At 35.9% G+C, this 24,715-nt stretch overlaps 2 protein-coding genes across 2 annotated transcripts in view; both read right to left on the reverse strand.

The window, feature by feature from the left end:
• Positions 1-20,396, reverse strand: part of LOC127436507 (unconventional myosin-Ih-like) — a 30,421-nt gene extending 10,025 nt beyond the window's left edge. Inside the window, exons 1-27 of the mRNA XM_051690736.1 lie at positions 20,332-20,396; positions 13,501-13,662; positions 12,853-12,968; positions 12,485-12,683; positions 12,002-12,082; positions 11,746-11,925; positions 11,502-11,600; positions 10,946-11,059; positions 10,085-10,156; positions 9,512-9,631; positions 9,331-9,398; positions 8,797-8,902; positions 8,396-8,476; positions 8,215-8,306; positions 7,844-7,938; positions 7,707-7,753; positions 7,527-7,607; positions 7,168-7,273; positions 6,953-7,070; positions 6,188-6,301; positions 5,985-6,061; positions 4,948-5,016; positions 4,783-4,867; positions 2,121-2,283; positions 1,924-2,007; positions 1,746-1,839; positions 1,560-1,615 (exon numbers count right to left, since the gene is read on the reverse strand). Coding sequence (XP_051546696.1) covers positions 1,560-1,615; positions 1,746-1,839; positions 1,924-2,007; positions 2,121-2,283; positions 4,783-4,867; positions 4,948-5,016; positions 5,985-6,061; positions 6,188-6,301; positions 6,953-7,070; positions 7,168-7,273; positions 7,527-7,607; positions 7,707-7,753; positions 7,844-7,938; positions 8,215-8,306; positions 8,396-8,476; positions 8,797-8,902; positions 9,331-9,398; positions 9,512-9,631; positions 10,085-10,156; positions 10,946-11,059; positions 11,502-11,600; positions 11,746-11,925; positions 12,002-12,082; positions 12,485-12,683; positions 12,853-12,968; positions 13,501-13,662; positions 20,332-20,352 — 2,700 coding nt within the window. The 5' untranslated portion in view covers positions 20,353-20,396. The remainder of the gene's footprint in view (positions 1-1,559; positions 1,616-1,745; positions 1,840-1,923; positions 2,008-2,120; positions 2,284-4,782; positions 4,868-4,947; positions 5,017-5,984; positions 6,062-6,187; positions 6,302-6,952; positions 7,071-7,167; positions 7,274-7,526; positions 7,608-7,706; positions 7,754-7,843; positions 7,939-8,214; positions 8,307-8,395; positions 8,477-8,796; positions 8,903-9,330; positions 9,399-9,511; positions 9,632-10,084; positions 10,157-10,945; positions 11,060-11,501; positions 11,601-11,745; positions 11,926-12,001; positions 12,083-12,484; positions 12,684-12,852; positions 12,969-13,500; positions 13,663-20,331) is intronic.
• Positions 20,397-21,242: 846 nt separating this feature from the next.
• LOC127439622 (uracil-DNA glycosylase-like) lies at positions 21,243-23,621 on the reverse strand. Its single transcript, XM_051695825.1, has 7 exons — positions 23,557-23,621; positions 23,198-23,367; positions 22,962-23,057; positions 22,768-22,865; positions 22,570-22,658; positions 21,690-21,868; positions 21,243-21,601 (listed from the first exon to the last, which is right to left on the reverse strand). Exons 3-7 carry the CDS (start codon positions 23,052-23,054, stop codon positions 21,461-21,463), a joined length of 600 nt encoding a protein of 199 aa, XP_051551785.1. The 5' UTR covers positions 23,055-23,057; positions 23,198-23,367; positions 23,557-23,621; the 3' UTR covers positions 21,243-21,460.
• Positions 23,622-24,715: the final 1,094 nt, after the last annotated feature.

A 24,715-nucleotide genomic window follows, 5' to 3' on the forward strand; every position in this document is an offset into this window, starting at 1 on the left:
AGCACAGAGCTAGTCGCTCACACAACTGTTTCTCACATGGCGTCACATGACCGACATTTCACATTCTTAAAATAAAGTAGTGATCCTAACTGACCTAAGAAAGGCATTTTTTTTCTACGATTATATGTCAGGACTTGTGAAAAACTGAGTTTGAATGTATTTGGCTAAGGTGTATATAAATGTCTGACTTCAACTGTACTTGTACTTGTGGAAATGCTCCAATACCAAAAACCGATATCATCTGACATACAAATGTCATTCCGTAAACATTCAGCACACAAATTAAAATCACATTATGTCCTAGAGTGATCGTTAAACTGCAAAGGCTGCAATTTAAAGAGATAAATATATAGTTTGCAAGTGTTGCCTGTGAATGTGTGGAGCCAGTATTGTGCTGATGCCAGCTGCTTATACCTTTAAGAGATTTACCTTTTATACATGCAGACTACATATTTATTTAATTAAATAGCAGCCTTTTGTGGTATTATAATCAGATTGGCTCACATAGGGTCCTTGTTATCCAGAAGTGAGAAGCTTCCGTCAAAACAACACAGAAACACTTCAAAATAAAAGCTTCTGCCAAAATAAAATCCCAAAAAATATGACAGGAAACACATCACTGCTGCATAGTTATGCAGTATTCAATGTAATACTACTACTACTAATAATAAATCAGTAGTAACTGTATTATATTTAAGCAATATCTCATGTCTTTGATGCTCTGTTATGCAGTACTTTTTCTGACAAAAATAAATCTAATGTTGTATTTTAGATTATGCTGTGAGGTTCTGTATAAAAGCACTTAATTTATTAATAAATAATACAATGTTGTGTTGAAAACTAATTGTTCTGTTTTCATTTGATTAAAGTTTTAATTAATTTATTTATTTAGACAATTTTCATGATAAAATTGAAATAAAGTTGATATGGAATTCAGAAAAAATAAAACCAAAAAAACAGGTTTCGGTATCGGCGAGTACAGAAAATAACTCGTTCTCAAAAAATGTTTTGTATTGGGACATCCCTAGTAATAAAAATATGTTCCTTTATCAGAGGTCAAAAACATGGAATGACTAAAGTTCAGGCATTAAAGGTTCTTTGAACTTATTATCTGTTAGCCAATCGACTTACTTCCATCTGATATGTTAAGCCAATCAGCTCACATGCTGATAGGTCCTTTAAAGTGTAATCATGAAGCCATTAAACTTGTGTACTCTCTCTTTGTCTAATATTTAAATTATTCAGTTTTGCAGATAAGCAGGTGCAGCATGTCTTGCATTTTGTCTAATTGTGCAGCAGCAGCATGTCCACATGCTTTACTCAGTATGTCTGTGTATTTTCTAGCAGTAGCAGCAGATCTAGTCAGCCAAGACAAATATCCTTTCAACATGTCATACCCACATTAACAAGCGAAATCTTTCTGAAAGTTGTCATGACTGAATTGCATTTACTCTGGGGTGATGTTCCAATTGTTTAACAACAGTGGCAATAAATACTGCAGGCCTCTTTTAATCTTTAAGGAGATTAAATTTGTCTTAATGACAAATGCCTTAACATGCCTTAATGCCCTCAGGACAAATCAGCTGCAAGACTTTGATGTTTATGTCCTGTTCACCTAAAGACAAAAAAAAAAAACATGTTTATGATATTCATAAGAAATAGACAAACATTTGAATTTACATAAACCTTAAGAAAAAGCTTTACAGTCTAAAGAACAGAGGCAGTTTTATCTTAAACACACATACTTATCCTGGTGTCAGCAAAGGGTTGGCATACGCTCTGAGGGTAGTTCTCTTTTCTGCCTTTGAATAGGTCACTGGTCAGTGCTTTAATTTGCAGCTGAAAATGAAATGGAAAGTACCTCATAAATAAAATATGAAAATAAGTGTTCAGATTACTGAGAGGTGACAATGACAGTTGTACCTGTGCCTTCCGCTGTGCACTGATCCCTTGAACATACTTCTGTACAAGGAGACGTGTGTGCAACATTCGCAACAGCACAGAGGCCTATAAAATAATTTCAATAAAGTGAAATAATATCAATCTCAGCTTATAAAAACACATGAATGTTTTACAGAGTAGCGTTTCATTGTTAACAAGTCTGAAAATGCATGGACTACCTCTTGCATTATGGGTGGAGGAGTCAGCCAGGTGGTTTTGTCTAAAACTGATTTTGGCAGATTCTCTTTGAGTCGAGTGAGGTAGCTCTGTCGGACAAAAGCCAGATATTCAGAGTTGTCCATGCTCACAGGCTGATTTCTGTTCATGAAGCCCTTAATAAACCTAGAAGAATGGAAAACAATTGCTCTTACAGTCAAAAATATTAAAAGTTTAAATTATATTTCACATCTGCCCTTATAATCTTTGGGTGATTAAGGATAAAAGTTTTTGTCTTGCTGTCTGCAAAGAAAAAAAAAACGTAATAGGCTATATGGAGGAAGCTATATAGCAGGAATTCTTAAAAGAGTGAGGATGAAGATGGGGAGGTGGAGGGATGCCAAAAAGAACTGTAGCTAAATTGAGGTAAGCGCCGCCTTAAGCCCAAAGTATACTTCGATTTTGACACAAATGCTCAGCGTCTGTGTACAGTCGAATGCGAGCTTGACAAAGTATACTTCATCTGACTGTGCATGCATACACAGGCGGTTGGCCCATGCACATTATGACCCATAAAGATGTCTTTATAGTCCTTCAGACTTGAGGGATACAATTGTAGATATCATGATGACCTCCTCACACACTTTTTCTTGACGTGCACATCCACTGTTGACGTTTTTACCTTCATCTCCTATAGTTTACTGGCTATTACATCTTCTTCTAGCGCATCTTCATGATAACAATGGCTCAAACGTGAGTGTTGCCACAGTTTGGACACACTAATTAGTGTGGTTAGAAAAATGAGTGCTCGAGCACTCTGCTGATGATGAGAATTGCGTCACACATCCTGTACCGAAGTATACTTTGGGCTTTATATATCTTGTGGGTTAACTGGCAGATTAGATGAGCAAGCTCCTCCCAGCCCTTTGTTTAATAGCTCCATTAAACTTAATTATCTACTGTATATTCATACAAATTGATGATTGAGTCTCCTGTATTTGTATACAGTAGTTTAAAAACTTCATCAACATCATTAAAAACATCATCATCATTGTCAAAATAGAATGTAAGTATTATATTAAAATAGTTTTTGAGAATGTATTGATGTATTTTGAGTTTAAATGAACTAGTAATCCACTTCCCTGATGAAAAAGGCATAGAAAAATAAATGTTGGCTACAATTTTAAACCATTATAATAAAATCATGGAGATACACTAAACAAGGCACCACATACTAAAGCCAACCCACCAGCATGGTTAGCTAACCGTGCTGAGAAATCCAGTCCGAAAACGGTACATAATTGTGCCGTGTGAACCGTGCTCAAGGGGAAATGCTACTGTAATCATTTTGTACCATGCTCAGAACCGTTCGGCCCGATGGTGGAAAATGCTACTATAACTAAATTTTTGCAAACAGACTTTTACGTGCGGCGTTCTAAGTTTCACAACAGTTTCTGGATGAAATTAACACTAGAGGCGCTACATCATCTGTGCGTTTTATTCACTTTCACACAAATAATGTCTACAATGGCTGATTGTGACTTTATAAATACTTACTTTTTGCTCTATTACTCACACACTGCTATGTTATGACATTGAAACTCTTTTACTCCAACGCATTTCAAAAACGAAACATTTTTACGTTTGTATTACAGACCGACCTACATTTACACACTTTCTCCGATGTAAATAGTGTCTGTATAGCTCACCTGATAGAGTGTTGGGATTTAGACTTGGAAGACTGCAGTTTGTGCCAAGCCAAGCACACAAGCTAACACGTGAGACAATAGTCATAGAAGCGACACAAAATAATGTGTTTGCTTCAGAAAATGTGCTTTTCATGTCGCTTTTGCTTTTAGGACAATATCGGTTAGGTTTAGGTGTTGGTTTAGGGTAAGGATACCTGTTTTATTCACCTCTCATTTGCTTTTAGAACACTATTGGTTAGGTTTAGGTTAAAGTTTTAGGTTAGGGAGGTATGTTTTACTCATTAAAACCTCAATCTAATATTCACCTTAAAGGGATAGTTCACCCAAAAATGAAAATTCTCTCATCATTTACTCACCCTTATGCCATCCCAGATGTGTATGACTTTCTTCTTCAGCAGAACACAAACAGAGATTTTTATAAAAAAAAAACAAAAAAAAACAAATATATATATATATATATATATATATATATATATATATATATATATATATATATATATATACTGTATATATTCTAGTTCTGTAGGTCCATTCAATGAAAGTGAATGGTGATCAGACCTTTGTAGTTCCAAAAATCACATGATGTGAATTTACATTTTTGGGTGAACTATCCCTTTAAAAACCTTGTCTGATTACAACACCATTTAACTGCAGTGAAACGTGTAAAGAAGCAAGTAATTACGTTTTCCAAAAATGTTGCCACGGTCATGTAATGTTCATGAGATCAGGCTGACCTAATATCATATGCTTGACATAGACATAACCTTTTCCCTTTCAAATAAGTAAATAATTAAAAGCAACTTGATTGAATGATTAAGCAAGACTGCTTTGACCAGTTATTTGTTCACTGGTCAGTGATCACTTTTCTCATATATTCAGATTTTAGATCTGTTCTGTGTCTGTACAAACAGCTTCACTTTGTTTATGTGTGAAAACTAATATCTTTTACAGAGAGGGATTTGACATTATTTCTTACTTCTTGATGACTTTCGCAGCCCAGGCTCTTCTTTCTCTCTCTTTTCTGGCTCGAAGGCCCCGCCAACACGTCTCAATCTTGGTAGCTGTTAAAAATGAACTAAGAGTGATGTTGTGTTTTTCTCAATAACTCTACAAACTGTTCCAAGCCAGAAATGTTTGATACCTGCTTCTTTTTGCCTCAGGTAGTCTCCTTTCACCCTATAGCCTTTGTATTTTGCCTGAATTCTTGTGGCTGTAACAGAAGAATTTTAGATAAAAGTAATTGCAGAGATGTGGAGACACAGCCTACCAATGACAATTTAAGCTATTGGCTATAAAACCCAAATTTGTACATACAGTACAGTCAATTATACATTAGAGAGGCAAACAATGGCATATTGTCAGGTCTAAATAGGCATTGCTGCTCCAAAAGATTCTTAAAGGGATAGTTCACCTAAAAATGAAAAGTCTCTCATCATTTACTCACCCTCATGGCATCCCAAAAGTGTATAACTTTCTTTCTTCTGCTGAACATAAACAAAGATTTCAAGAATATCTCAGCTCTGTAGGTCCATTCAGTGCAAGTGAATGGTGTCCAGAACTTTGAAGGTCCAAAACACATATAAAGTCAGCATAAAAGTAATCCATACAACTCCAGTGGTTAAATCCATGTTTTCAGAAGCGATATGATAGGTGTGGGTGAGAAAGAGATCAATATTTAAGTCCTTTTACTATAAATCTCCATTTTCAAACAGCCCTCCTAAGCGCTCTTCTCTCCAAAGAGTTCTTCTTCTTTTGTTTTTGGTGATTCACATTTGTCGTGCATATCGCCACCTACTAGGCAGGGAGGAGAATTAATATTAAAAAAGGACTTAAATATTGATCGCTTTCTCACCCGCACCTATGATATTTTTGGATTTAAGTACTGGAGTCATATGGATTACTTTTAGGCTGCCTTTGTGTCCAATTTGGACCTTCACATTTCTGGCCACCATTCACAACAGAGCAGAGATATTCTTCTAAAAAATCTTTGTTTGTGTTCAGCAGAATAAACAAAGTTATAAACATTTGAAATGGCATGAAAGTGAGTAAGTTATGAGAGAATTTTCATTTTTGGGTGAACTATCCCACTAAGGAGATCTCAGCTTTTTTAATCAGATCAGATGTTAAACACAACTCTGGTTAAATATTATCATATCAACCGGACAATGTCTTAGTTACCCAGTTCATGCTTGCAGACTTCAAATGCATCCTCAGTGGCAAAAAGAGTCCTGGGATGGCGAATGAAGATTTTGGTCCTTAAAAAAAAAATAGGGAAAAAATAAAAAATGCTGTTTATTTCAGTAAACATCAGGGGCAGCTGATCTTTTCTGGTACTGAAGGAAGAGCATATAGTATCATAGCAATAGGCCAATAGTTTGTACCTTCCCATCTTGTACTCGGTTGGTTTGTAGCCAAGATGTTTGATTAGCCGCTGCACTCCCTCTGCTGGTGTTCTCTTCCAGTGTGGCCATGTGTCCGGACATAGAGCCTTATATCTGCAAAGATCAACATGGACATTTGTCAAGTAGCTACTTGCCCAGATGTGAGAAGTGAGAATGAATACAAGTGTCTGATACAATGAGTTCATCTAGATCAACACAGAATAGAGGTAACAAAGTCACTATGTTATCAAATTCTTCACTAGCATTTGAAAAGCTACCTTACAGACCCGATGACATCGTTTGTCAAGTGAAGTGTTCTTTCCTGTGCTGACATGTTTTCTATTGATACAGGATGTTTGAATGAGACATACTGAAGGGCTTGTTTATTTTGTTTAAATAGCCAATAGGCTTTAGTTGTGCCACAGCATGAACCATAATTTGCTACTTGCTAGTTGGTAGCAGGAGGTATTAGAGGAAGGGACATTCTCATTCTAGTGAGCATATGATTTGACAAAAATCTGTGTAGAGCAAAATGAGTCACCATAAAAGTAAATTTTATCAACTTTTAGGAGTATACTAACTAGCATATTGAAAGACTCAAAGCTAACTTACATGGACCACAAGCCACAAAATTTTAATTTTGATTTCATGGGGGTTTCTTTAATAGGCAGCAATAATGGGACATCATCACCAATGTGCATATGGCAAACAATCCTTTCGCATTTGAGTTGACTTTTTGTGGACACACAAAACCATCACAAACACCTTTTCAGAAAGACTTCATATCTTCTCCTATAAGCAAATCCAGCACGTCGGACTCTCAGGTGCTCCATTAACCCCAGGTACTTGACTTGATGTCTCACCATGACATCATCGAAGCGACCTGAGGTAAGATGAGTGAGAGAGAGGTCACTTGCACTGTCTTGTAAAAGATTCAGCAGACAAAACCACTAACCAGAGGTGTGAAGTGAAAGGCTCACCTGGCTGCTTGCAATGATTTGGTTTCAGGCACCGTATATACCATGGCTCCTTGGACATGAGGATTTCAGTGAGGCCTGCAAGGCTGCTTTTAAACTGGGTGGCCACCTGTAAACAAAAGCCTGGTCAAAATGTCCCAGGTCACTATGAAGTCCACAATTTCTGTAATGTCTGTATTGTATATTAAAGTGCTGGAATAGTTTGAATGCAGTTAAAGCAGGAAATAATGTCATAAATCTCATCTTTGATCGTTTTCAGAATAATGAGTGACTCTCAGGTTTTCAATTAGAACTACTCAAACAGTCTGCAGATTTGTAGATCAAGCTGTTATGAATTGTCATTTTAATGTGTTTTACTATACCGTCTCAGGTCTTTTCTTGCCATCAGGTTCTATAGCAGGAAAGCAATGCTGGATAATGGTGTTCTTAGATTGCCGCATAACCTTCAGCAATAACAAATATTTTTATGTCTTTATGTCTCAGTCCGGGAAATGACTGGCCAAAAAAAAAAATGCATGCTGTTGTGCGACATTGGTACTTGCCTCTTTAATGTTTCTGTACAGCAGATCATTATTTTTGTCAAGAAATCCTGATGTGAGGAAATCATACAGGGCAAGATAAGGAAATGTTTGTAAAGTCTTAATATTTATCTTAAAACCGTTAGTAGTGTATAACTAACCAGTGACAGAGTAAGTGACCTCTCCAGCATAGTGTAGAAGACGAAAATCCCCTCGCTCCAGGGTCTTGCGTGTTTTCTGGTCAGCCAATTTGTGCCTGCAGAATTTGAAATACACTGAATGTGATTAATAAAATAAATACAATGCATTTCAAAAGAATTCCTGCCCTTAACTATTAACTTTTCTTTTTACATTACAAATTCTAGTTTGCCACAGCGCTTCAATTCTAGTTTGATTGTAATCTACACATTGAATATTAGTTTTGAAGATTTATTTTTAGTTATAAAATCATTCAAACTGTAATAGCATTAAAATAATAAAATTAAATAATTTATAGTGGAATTAAAAAGGTTATACAGTACTTGTTACTCACGTGACAAAATGGGGATGACCACACATCTTCTCCTCCAGTTTCTCCAGAAATGTAAAATCTGTGGCCTCTCCAGGACGCAGGCATTCTTCATCCTTTAATTGTGGGATACATGTCATCATAAAAACAGTTTATTTATTCACCAGGCTCTTGAACTTAATGTGTATGTCAATCTGCTTCTCACCAGTATTGATATGATGCCTCTATGTTTCTCCTCCACCAGGTCACAGATGATCTTGTTGTTGAAGTATGGCACCGCCTCCCACTGAAATAGTTAAACATGGCAAATTATCAATGAAAATATGGAAAACCAACAGGTGAGATCTTACGTGTCACCAGATGAGTACTTTTTTAACACTATTTAAGAGAGGTAAAGAATATAATATTACACAATGTCACCAGTGAAAATGCTCCATGGAGAAAATATACAGTACAATATATTTGAATGAAAAAGTTATTAGGATAAGTCTGGGTATTTTAAGATTTTAGGAACATTTAGGACTACACATGGCCCTATAGACTAGATTCTGACTGCCATGAAATGCATTTTAAACAAATGCTTTATGTTGCATTGTTTTGACTCACCTCAATTCCCTCCATCTCATACTCCTCCTGCTCTGATTTGAGGGTGAGCTGAATGAAAAGCTGCTGAAGCTTTTCATTGCAGTAGTTTATGCAGAACTGTTCAAAACTGTGGAGAAAAGCACCAGTAACTACCAAATCATACACATAATAAAAATCAAGAGACAGACTATCCATCCCCTATCTATCTATATCTATCTATCTATCTATCTATCTATCTATCTGTCTATCTGTCTGTCTGTCTGTCCGTCCGTCCGTCCATCGAACTACTGAATATTTTACAAATACAAGGCAACAGAGCAAATGCCATGGGTGTAGTGTGTTTCTACATAAATTAGATGGCCATTTATTTAAGATGTGTCTAGATGGCTTTTTCTGACACTTTAATGTTAAAATGGTAATTGGTTTTGAGAACTGTTCATCCCCTTTTAAAAGTTTTTTTTTTTAAATTTTTTTTTATTTATTTTTTTTATAGAAGAAAACCTTTTCAAATAATTCCCTACAGATCAAATTCTGTGTGTAATGCTTCAGTGTCACCTGTTCACATCAAATACTTCAAATCCATAGATGTCAAGTAGTCCAATCACCGTCTTTCTGGATGAATCCTGCATTGAAAGTTTTAATAGACTGATAATCTGCTAATCCAATGACTAACTGATGTATTTTTATAAACCACTATAAAAAGCAGTATTTATTAATTCCATGTTACCATACACACCTTGTTTACCAGTGATTCATTAATCTTATTAACAAGCCATGTGAATGTGCGGCCATAGATGGCTTTGGCTAGTGCATCCCTGGCAAATTTTGCATGTTCAACAGTGAAGGGGCTTAGAACCTGAAAATGGTTAATACCAGACAATCATGGATTTCTGAATCACAAAATGTTTTGAGATGTTAAATATTCCAACTCTGAATAATTGTTTTAATGGTTTTCCTTTGTCATTCCTTTACTACATAATACTAATTGTTCATAACAACTGTGTTTGTAAATAATAACCAGAAAGGCATGTAATGGAAATTATACAATATGTAACAATTACAGTAATAACTAAACATAATTCTTTTTTCAGCAAGTCCACTGTAATTGCAGATGTGTTCAGTTAATCAAGAGTAACCATAAGCAATAGGTAATTTATTTATCAAGTATTTGTACGTAAAGGAATACACTGATATTTGGGCCACGGTGAATGTTGTATTTACTTTTCATAGATAGAAGCTCTAAAGTTTGTGAGTTTCTGGCAAGAAGGTAAATACTAACAAGCAAACTGAAAATAGTATTAAGCCTCACCTCCTCTGCTTTGGCTTCAATCTTCCTGTGAGTTAAACCCTCTTGTAACATGTTTGAAGGGAGGCCCAATAACTGATAAAAAAGAAAAGAAAAGAAACTTAGTAACAAACAACACATCTGCACTTAAAGGGATAATTCACCCAAAAATTAACATTCTCTCATAATTTACTCACTCTCATGCCATCCCAGATGTGTATGAATTTCTTTCTTCAGCAGAACACAAATTAAGATTTTTAGAAGAATATTTCAGCTCTGTAGGTCCATACAATGCAAGTGAATGGTGACCAGAATTTAGAAGGTCAAAAATGGACATAAAGGCAGAATAAAGGTAATCCATATGATGCCAGTGGTTAGTTCCATGTCTTCTGATGTAATATGATAGGTGAGGTTGAGAAACAGATAAATATTTAAGTCCTTAAATTTTTTTTTTTTTTTTTTTTGTGAATCTACACTTTCACATTCAGGTGTGGAAGTGACTTTCACGTTCACATTCAGCCACCTGCTGGTTAGGGCTGGTCAAAGGTGGAGATTTATAGTAAAAAAGGACTTAAATATTAACCTGTTTCTCTCACTGGAGTAGTATGGATTACTTTATGCTGCCTTTATGTCCTTTTTGGACCTTCTAAATTCTGGTCACCATTCATTTGCATTGTATGGACCTACAGAGCTGAGATATTCTTCTAAAAATCTTTGTTTGAGTTCTGCAGAAGAAAGAAAGTCATATACATCTTGGATGGTATGAGGGCGAGTAAATGATGAGAACATTTTCATTTTTGGGTGAACTATCCCTTTAAGTTTAAACCCTTAAACTTATTTTGTACAATTATTCTAAAGTTTTACAGCAGTGACATTGGACCATACCTTTGACAACCACTGTATTTCTGCACTGCTGTTTATTGTGGCATAACCCATGGTACTGGCCTCAAAATGAACATTGCCAAGATGAAGGACACTGGCAATGATCGCAAACAGGTTCTGAAAAAGGACCCGATAAAGGAACACAAGCATTAAACAATGACTTCTCTTTATGTTCTTTCTAAAACTAGCCCTCAGTGTTTTGGACAACATAAGTGGCTGTCTATGACCATATTGAGTATACCATTTCATTAGTTAATTGATATAATGTAAGTTATCTTAAGTCTTTACTCATTAAACAGGCTGGTCCCATGTAAATGAGTCCCTCATCTAGGTTTTTAATCTATCTCAGACAAAAGAATACAGTATATCAAGTACATAGCCCAAGTAAGTTTTCTCTAATTTGCTAGCAAGCTCTTCAATCTCAGTCCTTGTAGTTCAAGCCTTAAATAGGTTAATTGGCCAGTAATTTTATAATGACTCATTGTGACACGTGTTCTAGTTGATGAACAGTAGTATTGGATTCAGTAGGACCAATTCAATTACATTTGGCGCAATTTACCTCTATATCCTTCTCACTAAATTCAATGATGGTAAGAGCTTTTTGCACCGTTTTCCAGTCACTCTTGTCATTGATGGAGCTCACTTTGGCACATTCACCCTGTTGAGAAAGTAGAGATTAAACAACAAAATGTATATTAAATAAACATAATACATGTCTTTACACAGATCCCCGATATGTCTATTAATATATTTTACTTTTGGGAAATGTAATAGGCCTTTAAAATAATATTTGCATTTCTTACCTGAATCAGATAGCGATAGTTTTGACAGTTTTGCTCCAACCCAAGCCAGCGAAGAAGCTCATTGTCCCCTCCCTCAACCAACTGATAAAAGATGTGGAAGTTCCTCTCTCCATGATTTTGGTGGACTACTCTTGACTTCTCAAGTAAATAGCCTAAGATGTGGCCACCAACTGCAGCTCCCTGAAAGAAGTTGCATATGTTTACATTTAAAAAGAAAGCTTTCAATATTTCAACGTCTGTCTGAATCTGACTTTACCTGATAGTCAAACTGTATGTCCATATATTTTCCAAAACGACTTGAGTTGTCATTTTTCAGGGTTTTGGCATTTCCAAAAGCCTGAAGAAATGAGAGGTTAAACAACAATGTTTTCTATTACAGTATATTATGCTGTACTAGTTCTCAATGTTTTCAACTGTCATTTTAAAGGGATAGTTCACCAAAAATGAAATTCTTTCATTATTTACTCACCCTCATGTCTTTCTTCCATGAAACACAAAACGAGATGTTAGGCAAATGATAGTGACTGACAACCTCAGTCACCATTTCCTTTCATTGTATGAAAAAAAAGAGCATCATTGACATTCTTTAACATTTCTCTGTTGTTTCATGGAAGATAGTGCACTTGGGTTTGGAACAATATTAAGGTGGTTAATGATGACAGAATTGTCATTTTTGGGTGAACTATCCTTTTAAAAAAAATGGCAGCTTTTTCGAATAAAAAAAAGCTTGAATTCTGACCTCCAGAACTGGATTGGAAAGAAGGAGACGATCTCTCACGTTGTCTAGTTGTCTAGTGCTGGGGCAGCTCACTGCATAGAACTGCAGTACTTTCTTAGAGGCCTCAGTCTTGCCTGCGCCACTTTCACCAGAGATAAGGATGAAGTGGTTGTTTGTTTCACTAATCATGGTCCGGTAAACATTATCAGCAAGTGCAAATCTGAGAGGCCAAATAATAATAATAATACTTTAACATGCACATTTAAAATAAACACTGTCTTCATATCTTAATGATCTTTTAAAGTAAAACACATATAAGAAAAAAGAAGGAAGTCAATGCTAACAATAAACAGTACATGGCATTTCTCTATGTATATAGGCAAACTTACATATGAGGAGGCAGCTCAAAAAAGTTGACTCCCATGTAAATGTCCATTTGTTTCTTGGAATAGATACCCAACTCCTTATATGGATTAACTGATACCAGTAGGGTGCCAATGTAGGTCTAATTGAAAGCAGAAAGACAATAACATGCACATTTCAGAAATGTAAAAAAAAAAGTCAGAAAGTCATACAGGTTTTGAACAAAATGAGGGTGAGTAAATGATAAGAGAATTTTCATTTTTGGGTGAACTATCCCTTAAATAGAAATATGATTCTTCTGGGACAATCTGCCAACAACTATAAACCATTTTAAGTCAAAGAAAGATTGTAGGGCAAAAAGACTGTCTCAGCAGTTTCTGAGTTTTCTCTTTGTAAGGTGCCCTTCATGACCTCAAATAGACTGAACTGTAGTCCTCACTGCTGAATCATCAGCAAAGTTTCCAGTCACTCGACAAGTCTAATTAAAACTATAGAGGATATTTTCACGTAGTACCTGTGTTCAGTGACCTGTGTTCAGCTTGAGAGTCTACATTATTCTCTTCTCCATCACAATAAGGAAAGTAACACTGATACTGGATATTGCATTGCCATTATATTAAGCCTTTATCAAGAATCTATTCTTAAGAGGTCATAGGAGTAGGTGTAGGACTCACATATATGAGGTTCTCATTGAAGCGTTTTCTGAGGTTGTCCATGAACGCGGTCTCGCTGGTGTAGGCGTCCAACAGCACAAAGTCCTGAATGCCCACCCGGTCCCGGGCTGTGAGAGAGCCCTCCATGTCCTGAAGAATCCGCTGGCAACGCTCCTCTAAACTCTGTTAATCACAGAAAAGAAAAATGAAGGAATATGAATTTATCAGCAATCACTGTTTTATTCACTGTTTGGATGTGCCCTTGAACAAATCCTGTCAACAGTATGTCATGAACCAATAAACTTTCTGAGCCCAGCCATCCTTATCTAACCTGAATTGTTTTTCAATGTTTCTGCACAGTCTATGAAGTGGGACGTTCATCAATCAACACTGAAAATGGTGCCCACCCTGCTCTTTTGACAACCAGGAAGGATGTCTGGCTTGCATGTTGATAAAATCCAATTTTTTGTGTCCTCTATATATATATATATATATATATATATATATATATATATATATATATATATATATATATATATATATACATACATACACACACACTACCGGTCAAAAGTTTTGAAACACTTACTCATTCTTTATTATATATATTATTATTACTATTTTTTTTTTCACATTTTAGAATAATAGTAAAGTCATCAAAACTATGGAATAACATAAATGGAACTATGGGAATTATGTTGTGACTAAACAAAATCCAAAATAAATCAAAACTGTGTTATATTTTAGTATCTTCAAAGTAGTCACCCTTTGCCTAGAATTTGCAGACATGTACTCTTGACATTTTCTCAAACAACTTCTTGAGGTATCACCCTGGGATGCTTTTTAAACAGTATTGAAGGAGTTCCCATCTATATGTTGGGCACTTATTGGCTGCTTTTCTTTATTATTTGGTCCAAGTCATCAATTTCAAAAACTTCTTTTTTTATTATTAAATTGAAATGAAATAAATTAATATGGTGGCACAGTTATATTTTTGTCTACAAAACTAATTTCAAACATTTAAGCATACGTCTTCAGATCAAAAGATTTTTAAATGTTTCAAAACTTTTGACCAGTAGTACATATATATATATATATATATATATATATATATATATATATATATATATATATATATATGGAAAGAGGTACAGTAAATGGTCTTAAATAAAATAAAATAAAATATGTACATAATTGGCACAACAATTATCAGCTTTGATCAAAAAAGATTTATTACAAGAGAATATCTCAATTTACAGTTACAACTATTTTTGTAGGTATACATTTTTGAATTCGGATTTTTTTTTTCCTTACAAAATATAATTGCCTTATTTAGGGTAAACAGTGAATATATGGTAAATAGTTTCCCACAAATAACTGCCAGCAATTAGCAGTTATTGCGCTTCACCGGTGATGGTGAACCTGCAGAAAACCTTTGGCAATGGAAAATTAGCTGTTACTGGCAGTTTATATGGTGAACCTTTGGTTATTATTTGACATTAATGGCTTATACACATTAACACTTGCAGTGGTAATGAATAAAAATCCTTCACTAGATTATGGTAAAGTTTAATCTTTATTACTAGAAATAAATAGTAAACTTGTAGTTTTTTTTTTGTTTGTTTGTTTTTTTTTTTTTGGTTGAAATGTGTAAGAAATATTTGAAGTGGTAAATTAACATACAACATTCACTGTGGATTCTTTGAAGTTCCTGACTTACATGGACAACTATCCAAATATCCTGTGCAACTCATTGTTTTAGCAATGCAATTACTGTTCTTTAACATTCTTTACCATTCTTTACAGTTTGGGAGCAGTCACATCAAAATCATTCCCTCACAGCAACAGTACATTTGAATATACTGTAGTCAATTGCCCTGTTGTGCCTACAGAGTATGTAAATACCAAAAATAGCAATACATACAAAGGATAAATAATTTTCGGAAGTTATATAAAAAAAGAAAAAGAAAACAGTGGATACTTTCTAAGAGAGAAAGTACCGACTGCTGCACCGACCCGCTTTTTTCAGGACTCACATCAAGAATAATTTTAATTCCACAATTCTCCACAATAATTCACACAAACCAATGCACTTTCCTGGCCCTCTTGTATGACAGGCCTATTGTCTTGGACCTAAACACCTGTGTTCTTTATTTCAAAAATGTATATATAAAAAAAATAAAAAATAAATATATATATATATATATATATATATATATATATATATATATATATATATATATATATATATAAAGAATTTATATGACAAAGATGGTAAAAAGTGGGAGTCCTTACCTTCAGTGCAGAGATATTTCTCTGTTTACTAATGTGGGAACCAGGGGCGGTGCCAGGATTTTTTCACAGGGGTGGCTGGGCAGGTGCCATCGATCAGTCTGTGGTGGCCAAGGGGGGTGTGTGTGTTATATTGTGGCGTGGATACAAAAACAGAGGGGAGTGGATACAGTGACACCTGGGACGGAGAGGTGCGGATGTGAATGGGGTGGCCAATGATGTTGCCAGGCTTCAACACCCCCCCACCCCCCCCTGGCTCCGCCCCTGGTGGGAACTGTTTTATCTCATGCAGTTTTGTAAAGAGCATCTGTGATTATTTCAAGTACAACAGGAAACAATGTCATATCACACTCACCACTTCCACCACAGGAAATCATTAATAAAAAAAAAGTTTTTTAAGAAAACAGGGGTCTGTGTATGTGTGTGACAAGAAACATCTGCCTGAAAAAGAAATTGTTATGGATTTTTTGTCTTGCATCCTGGAAAGCTCAACCTTTTGTGAGGAATAGCCCTATCTTCTTGGTTCTCAAAAACGTAAGGGCAAATCTATTTCTATCCTAGATTGCAGGGCTCCTCTCCGTTCCTGTCATGGGATGCAATTTGGGCCAATGTCAAGGACATACAAAAACTAACTAAACTTACAGCTCCCGTCTGATGCTACTGATGCTGTTTACCTCTAAAGAAGAGATGGATTATACAACTGCTTTTGTCTCTCAGAATTTTACTTCAAAACAGTGTGCCTAAACTGGTGGGTCATGACTCAAAATGGATCGTAAGTCTGTTCTGATAGGGCACAAACAGCAGGGAAAAACAATGCTAAATGCAAAAGATAAAATGCAATTAACAAGCAAAATAAATAAGCTTCAACTTTTAAAATGGGGAGCAAACTCTTCTCATATATTTAGTTGTTGACATCAAAAGCTGTAGCCTACATCCAATGAAACTTTATAGTATTTTAGGGCAAATTCATCAGTTACTTATAGGAACTAACTAGCACACTTAGGCAGATCATCAGATGTGAACATGGACAGGTTGCGTGAAATGTCCTTGCCCGCAAAGACCAACGATAATATGTAGGGTAAAAGAAAATACAACCAAGACTATATGAAATAGGTTCACTTGTAACAAGGATAAACAAGGTTTGTGCCATGTGTTTTGTGTGGTGAATTATTGGCTGAGAATTAATGTAAAACCAATGAAATTCAAGAGACATTCAGAAATCAAACCCTAAAAAAAAAAAAAGTTGATATTTTACAAGTGGAGCCTGCTGATATTTTCATCAACTAATCAGATCTGAACTAATGAAATAAAAAGTTAATTTCCATTAGAATTAGATTTCCACTTTGGTGTCAGTGTTATTTGGAGTGAGATATTCATTAGGTTGATTTGGAGGGAGAAGGAAAGCCTATCTGCCTGGCAAACTGACCATCATCTGAGAGGCCAGTCTATTGTCCCAAAACTCTCCAGTATGTCACAGGATCCCTGTGCTCAGTATGGCTTAAGACTTCAGAAAGAGGTGGAGCTCATTTCTGGTCATTGACCCATATTTTTCTGCAACACTCATGACACAAAAACTTGTCAAATTGTAATTTATCTTGTTGAAACTGATGTCTACACTATAAAAAAATTGTAACCTGTAATTGTTACCTAAGGAGCTATTTCTTCCTGATGTTCATGTAAACTAATTTATTCAGGTTGATTCAGTGACATTAATTTAAATGTTACAACATGAAGCAAATTGTTTTAGGTTAACATTTTATCAGTTTATTCTTTCGCATAAAACTGACCAAATATGCAAAAGTTTTCTACTTACTCTTACTGTCATTCATAATGACCGTTTAGATACATTTGCACAAAAGTTCCCTAAAACTTCCTTCTGAAAAAAATCTGACAAAATAATACTCAAAGTCTTGTTACTTCAGTATGTTCAAACCTAATAAATTACAGTAAAATTTTCTTTTCATTATCTTATTAGAACAATTTTGTGGTAAAAGTACTGGCAAAGTACTTTGAATAAAACACGTTTCATGTGGTAACATCTAAATGAGCTGGTTTTATTTAAGACAAAAGTATTCTTTAACATCACTGAATCAACCTAAATATATTAGGTTACACCAACAAAGCAAATTGTATGGCTTTGATTTTGCAGAAATAGTTCCTTAAGGTTACATCTGCAGATTGACACTTTTTACTGTGTAAATAAGCATTTTCCCCCTGAGGACAGACGACATAAGACATCAGTTTTACATAATTATGTCAACAGCTCTCTCCCCCTCTCTGACATTTGCACTAGTATACAAAACATTCCTGAATTACCTCAGTATCCATTCCGGTTTCCAGATTAGATGAATCTTTAACCTCCTAGTATTTGTTCAAGTTTCAGTAGTGTGAAAGGCCTTCAGTGCCCAGTTTGCCCTGGCATGATGGACACTCCATTAGACCAGTAGAAGACAGGTCTAGGGTGATTCAGCTCCAAAACAATATTCTCCTCTTTTTTTATCTTCTGTATGTCTCACAAGTTTCTGGTTCTTTTTCGAGTTTCATGAAATAAATTCAGTTCAATTTAGGTTGAGCGCCACTAATGAACTGAGCTCATTGGCTGCTCTAAGATGATGAATGTTTTATGGAGGGGCAGCAGGAGAAGGTCTCATTCAGCGCCTCACCTCAGTGGCCGCTGCCCCACCACGTGTAACACAAGGCTCTGGAAACCTGAGCTAGCACCCTGTTCCCTCCCCTCCCACCTATCTTCTTCTGCACAAAATTAAAACATTGGGGTCCAGTTACTGATCTTTGATTAGGTGGATCCGTTTTCGGCTAATTACTACCCACTCACCAACACGTGGCTCATAGCCCATTTGGTGTAAAATTGCTCCCATTTTACATTGCTCCCACTGCCGAGACAGTCAGTATAGAGGCACTGATGGAAACTGAGTTAGTGGATGTTTAGCTCATGATTGTAATAGAGTGCAAGTAGCCTTCCTCAGGTGATGTATGGAAAACGACTTAGTTGCCCTACTTACTTTGCTCATGTATTTTTACTTTCATGTCTTAAGATTAATAAGTTAATTAATAAGGTGAAATGATGTGATATGTAGCATCACAGCAACCAAGCTACATGTACACCTCTGCATGTGCGTTCTACTCTGGTTTACTATCAGAACTTGGCATTGTGGTATGGCAAATGTTGTAGAATAGTAATGTGATAAATTGCCTGTGATTTTCCACATTTGTAAGTTGCTTAGGATAAAAGTGTTTGCTAAATGATTAAATGAAAGATATTCCTATAAATGCAGCAACTTTTTATTATCACAAAGCATGCAACATGATTGTTTTCATCATCCTGTAACCACTTGTACGTATTTGAACTACATCACATTAAAACATTTATCAAACATTTCAAATTGAGCATTCTTGCAAGAATACTTCTGATGCGCCTTTATCAATGTGACCATGACCTCTTCCACCCACATCATCACCATCCATCCCAAGATGACGCTTCTGCTTACATATTTCTGCTTTAAAGAAAGGTTCAGATATGCATTACTAGCAGGCAAATATTTCTGATGCCTTGTCCAATGACCCAGGAGTAGAAAACGTAGTATTGATTCCAAACTAACCCACAATTGTGTAAAGGTAAAGTCCACACAATTACTCATCATTTAACTTTTAATCACACCTGGCTTCAGAACACCTAAATTCATTTAGACTTTTATGGGAATTAACACAATACAGCACAGGAAGCAATGAACTTCATTCATTTTAGCAGACATGATGGTTTGTCATTCTTCCCATTACAGCTTGGTACGATGTGCTAACAAATAAATGTAATTACTATTAAAAAAATCTACAGAACTCCTGAAATGTTAGGATATCAGGGTTTAAAATGATCCGTGGAATCACTGCACAACCTAAGAGGTCAGAAATTCCACAGTATAGCACAAAATGGCCATGTTAATATTCACAGCCCTAATTAGTGTCCCTTAATCCACCTTCGGCCTCATTTTTAAGTTGGTGGTGCAGATGGATACAATGGTTTAAACAGATGCTATCTTGTAACTTAACACAGGAGACTTCAGTTAAAAAGGAACTAAAAACATCAACCAGGACAGTATAGATCCTACAAAGATAACATAGTGTACGTCATGGTAAGAGATGTGTATAAACATTGCAGGTAATTTTGTTGCAGTGTTTGATATTGCTAGTCCATACACAAATTTAGTTTGAGGTCAAATACATTATTTAATGTACAGTATGCACAAAATGTAGACAACTGCAAAGTCATTTGCATGCCATGCTACATGTATATAAAATAATGCTTTATGGAAATTACATTGGGTTTGTTAGTGCTGACCAATTGATATTAAAACAACTAAGCATGAGATAATGATAATATTATTAAAATTATAAATTCTGAAATAAAAAAATGAAGAGTAGGCTCTCTGTATCTAACACAAGCTTTGAACAGCATTAAATAGGTTAAGGTCGGCAGTCCTGTGTCAAGAAACATGCTGCACACTCACTACAGCACAAGTTTTATCATATGCATTCAGCAGACCTTACCTTTGTGTGCATGGAGTACATGTTTTAATAAAAGGATGACAAGTCACGTCCTGTTTCGTTTGATTTAAATAGAGAGGTCTATGCACGTTGGTGTCCAGCGTTAGAAAAAGACAAGGTCCAAGAAGAGTTGAAGTGGGACACTGCTTATTATGGCTGCATCACCTGGATTAATGGACATCCCACTATGAACAGACTCTGCATGGGTTGTCGTAGTGTCCTATTTTTTTAGTTTGAGACTGGCCTCATTCCCAAATGCTCAAGGCAGACTTCACAGTCTAAATATATAAATTGTATTTTTGTGTGTGTGTGTGTGTGTGTGTGTGTTTGTCTGTGTGTGTGTGTGTGTGTGTGTGTGTGTGTGTGTGTGTGTGTGTGTGTGTGTGTGTGTGTGTGTGGCAATTTAATCAAGTATATGAAAATGTGTATTGCTTTGATGGAAGTTATGGAAATATTCAGATTTGTCAGACTTTGCATTCAAATGGCTTTAATTGAAGGCAGATATAGACAATGTTCTAATACTCTTTTCTGCCGAAAATTACATTGCTTTTGTTGTGAATATCTTAGTTTACAGTAATATCATTAATGTTTCATATCTAAGTTTATGCCGTTTATAGGTGTTTAAGATTGTGCTTCCAACCATAAGCCTACATGATAATTGGACAGTCACTCTTCTTGATACTAACAATTACATCTTAATTAAATATTTTGATGTACTCAATGAACTTTTCAAACAAAGTTTTTAAATTCAAGATTTTGGAGGTGTAGCTTTTGGTATAGAAAAAAAATTACATTGATGTCTTTGAAATTGCAATAAATACAGTACACAATATTTTATGCGTTTATTGTACAAGTCATATAATTATTTGCAGTAAAACAACTGGATTGTAGATAATTTCAAGCTCAGGCAAAATTAAGAGTACAACAGGGCTTCTGTGACCATTTTTCATAACTGCACAAAGAGTCCCACAGTATACAGAACTACTATTAAACATACTTTTTTGACCTGTAATGGAATATCTTTATTTTCTTTTTTTTTTTTTTTTTTGCATAACTGCTCTGTTTCACAAATAGACATTGAAGAAGCCATTTGTTGAAGAAATCTTTACATTTGTAAAAAAACATAATTATTTTAGAGAGCTGTCCAATCAACTGGCTTCTTTCCTGATACTTTGAGAAACATGTTAGTTTTAGAGAAGTGCCTACATCCAAAGAAGCCCAAATGTGCTGAATACGGTGATGGATGTGAAGCCTCAAGGATATGATGACGTTTCTGAAAACAGCCAATCAGACATTTCTTTAAACTTCTGTCTCAAACTTATAAATTCTCAAACTCATAAATTCTGACTCCAGTAACTTACCCTGTCAATCACTCTGCCTTTCCTCTGAGCATATGAGCCCCAGAGCAGAAAGACCAGGTCACTGAGGTTGTGACTGAGCCACAGGACCACAGCATCTGTGAAAAGCTCCCAGCCTTGACCTTCATGAGAGGTGGGCTGATGAGCCCTCACTGTCAACACAGAATTCAGCAGCAGAACACCTGACAAAAGAAAGAAAATTCCTGAGCATGATAGACTCACCTCTAACACAATATATTACATTTATGCATTTGGCAGAGACTTTTATCCATAGCTACTTGGTACATTCATGGTATATATTTATCAATGTCTGCAATTAGATATATACATTAAACAATATCACTATGTGAGTTCCCTGAGAATCGAACCAATGCCATTGCTAGCGCCATGCTCTACCATCTACTGTATGTACCTACTTTATTTTACGTCTATGACTTAAATACATTTATCTAAACTGTAAATGTTACCTAAAAGGGATAGGTTATATAAAAATGAAAATTCTGTCAATTCGTTCAATTTTAATGCTCAGCATCATAAATGAAGAATCAAGAATGGAAACCGACCATGATAAAATTATGCTGAAAAGATCAGCTTGTGCCAGCATTAATTTCCATGAACAAAAACTGCTGGTTATGCTGGTCAACCAGCTTGTCCTTTCTATTGAAGCTGGTTGACCAAGACAGTCTTGCTGGCTCAGCTAGAGAAGAAGCCTGTAGGCAACACATGCATTCCAAGCTGGGGACAGTCATCCAAAACACAACAAAAACTTGTGATCAGCTAGTCTCATCATAAGGGTAATGCAAAAGAGTGTTCTCTGCTCATGTAACACCTTGTAAACTCCTTGATGGATCACTGATAAAAGCAGATCTGTTTGATTACTGACCTTGCTTGGCCCATTCTGTGAGGTCTCCATGACCTGGGTGCCGGAAGCCAACAATGTCTTCTTTCAGCTCCATAAATATGTTTTCCAAACTGAAATCAGTGAATACCCAAGCATGTCAACAAATGATGACGTTTTAGAGAGCAGACTGATGAAAATTGTATTTAGTTCAGTAGTTTATAGTTCAGTACATTGAAGTACCTTGGGGGAGGAGGTTTAGGCCTCAGCACACTGAAGGCCAATCCATGGGCCTGACCTGGATGGTGATAGGGGTCTTGCCCAAGAATGACCACTTTTACCTGTAAACAAATATAATGAACCAAATACCTATAGTGTTTATCAAAATAGGAACACTGACCTTTTACATATCTCTTCCTTTTCAGTAAGGAACTTACATCTTCAATAGCACACAAAGTTGTCCAATTAAACACCTGCTCAGGGCTGGGATAGACAGTAAAGCATTTCCTCTCCATTGTAACAAATGACATAAGCTGGAAAAGAAGAACCAAAACAGGAACATATTTTGTATTATTTATTTGTTGTATTTTTATTGTATTTATTTTTTTCCACTTCATTTTCTTGTTCTTCATTATACCAATTGTACAAAAATGCCTTACATAGCATCACTTACCTTTGTAAAATAAGGTTTTGTAAATTCAGTCCCAATTTGTCTTTGCCAGCTTTCACCAACAGGTACAGGTACATTTCGGATGGCCAGTCTTTGCAGTGCAGCACGCCTGTTCTGCTATATCTGAAGCAGCTGCTCCACACTGAGCTGCATGTTCTCACCACGAACTTGATCTTTGTGGGTGTTTTATCATTTAGAAGAAGAAATTATTGTAATAGAATACACTTTTTAGAGTGCACTTTAGGAAAGGACTATAATATATAGGGATTGGCACACAAAAAAGGCCAAGTTGAATATATGCACATATGTTTGTACTTGCAAAATAGATAAATTCAGAGATTTTAAACTTTTTCACAACCTACCTTTTGACATGTCTTAAAGATAAGAGCTGAAATGTAAGCAATGGCTGTTGTTGTGTCTCTGAGACCCCTTCACAAATACTGCTGCATCACTGTTGGTTTGCTGTCGTGTCATGCAAATGTAGGTTTCCTCCATCATGTGCAAAACTGAAAGTGAAAACCACAACAGTGAACAGCAGAGTATCAGGTCAAATGATCTTGTGTGAATTACTGTACTTGTTGTGATTAAATATGGCTAAATTTCAAATCATGCAAATTGAATGAACGTTACACTTTTCTGACACTACACTCAAAGCACTTTATAGGGAACAGGGGACTCTCCTCAACCACCACCAGTGTGCAGCATCCACCTGCATGGTGAGATGGCAAACATAGTGCACCAGTACGCTCACCACACACAAGCTATTGGTGGAGAGGAGAGAGTGGAATGATAGAGCCAATTCATGGATGGGGATTATTAGGAGGCCATGACTGATAAGGGCCAATGGGGGAATTTGGCCAGGACACCAGGGTTACATCCCTACTCTTTTACAAGGTGTGTCCTGGGATTTTTAATGACCACAGAGAGTCAGGACCTCAGTTTTATGTCTTATCCAAAGGACGGTGCTTTTTCACAATATAGTGTCCCCGTCACTATACTAGGGCATTAGGACCCACACAGACCATATGGGTGAGCACCCCCTGCTGGCCTAACTAACACCTCTTCCAGCAGCAACATTAGTTTTCCCCAAGAGGTCTCCCATCCAGATACTGACCAGGCTCAACCTTACATAGCTTCAGTTGGTAACCAGGCAAGAGCTGCAGGGTGATATGCTGCTGTTTAAATTGGGTTATAATTCCCCTTTGAATGAATCAAAGACACCTCTTAGGATTACTGCATTTTATTTCAACAAAAGAACAATTAAATGAATTTGCTTTAAATCCACATACACAGGTTATTCAAATTTAGTTTTTTATTTTATTTACTTATTTAATTTTAATCTGTGACTAATTTCTAAGCACTGTCTTGAACAATTTTATTTAACTTTCCCTTTGTTACTGTGTTATCTTGTTGCTGTTGTGCATTTTGTCCTACTTATTTTATATTTTCCAGCATAAAATCAACACACATTTATATTTTGTGGCCTAATATTTTATTTCTGGCAAAAAGATGAAAAAGAAA

This window comes from Myxocyprinus asiaticus, chromosome 4 (genome assembly GCF_019703515.2).
Source record: "Myxocyprinus asiaticus isolate MX2 ecotype Aquarium Trade chromosome 4, UBuf_Myxa_2, whole genome shotgun sequence".
NCBI lineage: Eukaryota > Metazoa > Chordata > Actinopteri > Cypriniformes > Catostomidae > Myxocyprinus > Myxocyprinus asiaticus.

Excerpts from the sequence above, each read along its gene's own strand:
- LOC127439622 (XM_051695825.1), bottom strand. The coding sequence starts at position 23,054 with ATGTCATTTGTTACAATGGAGAGGAAATGCTTTACTGTCTATCCCAGC. Across the intron at positions 21,869-22,569 it reads CACAGAATGGGCCAAGCAAG|GTGTTCTGCTGCTGAATTCT; the intron begins GTCAGTAATCAA and ends TTCTTTTGTCAG. Across the intron at positions 21,602-21,689 it reads AAGGCAGAGTGATTGACAGG|AAACGTCATCATATCCTTGA; the intron begins GTAAGTTACTGG and ends GGCTGTTTTCAG.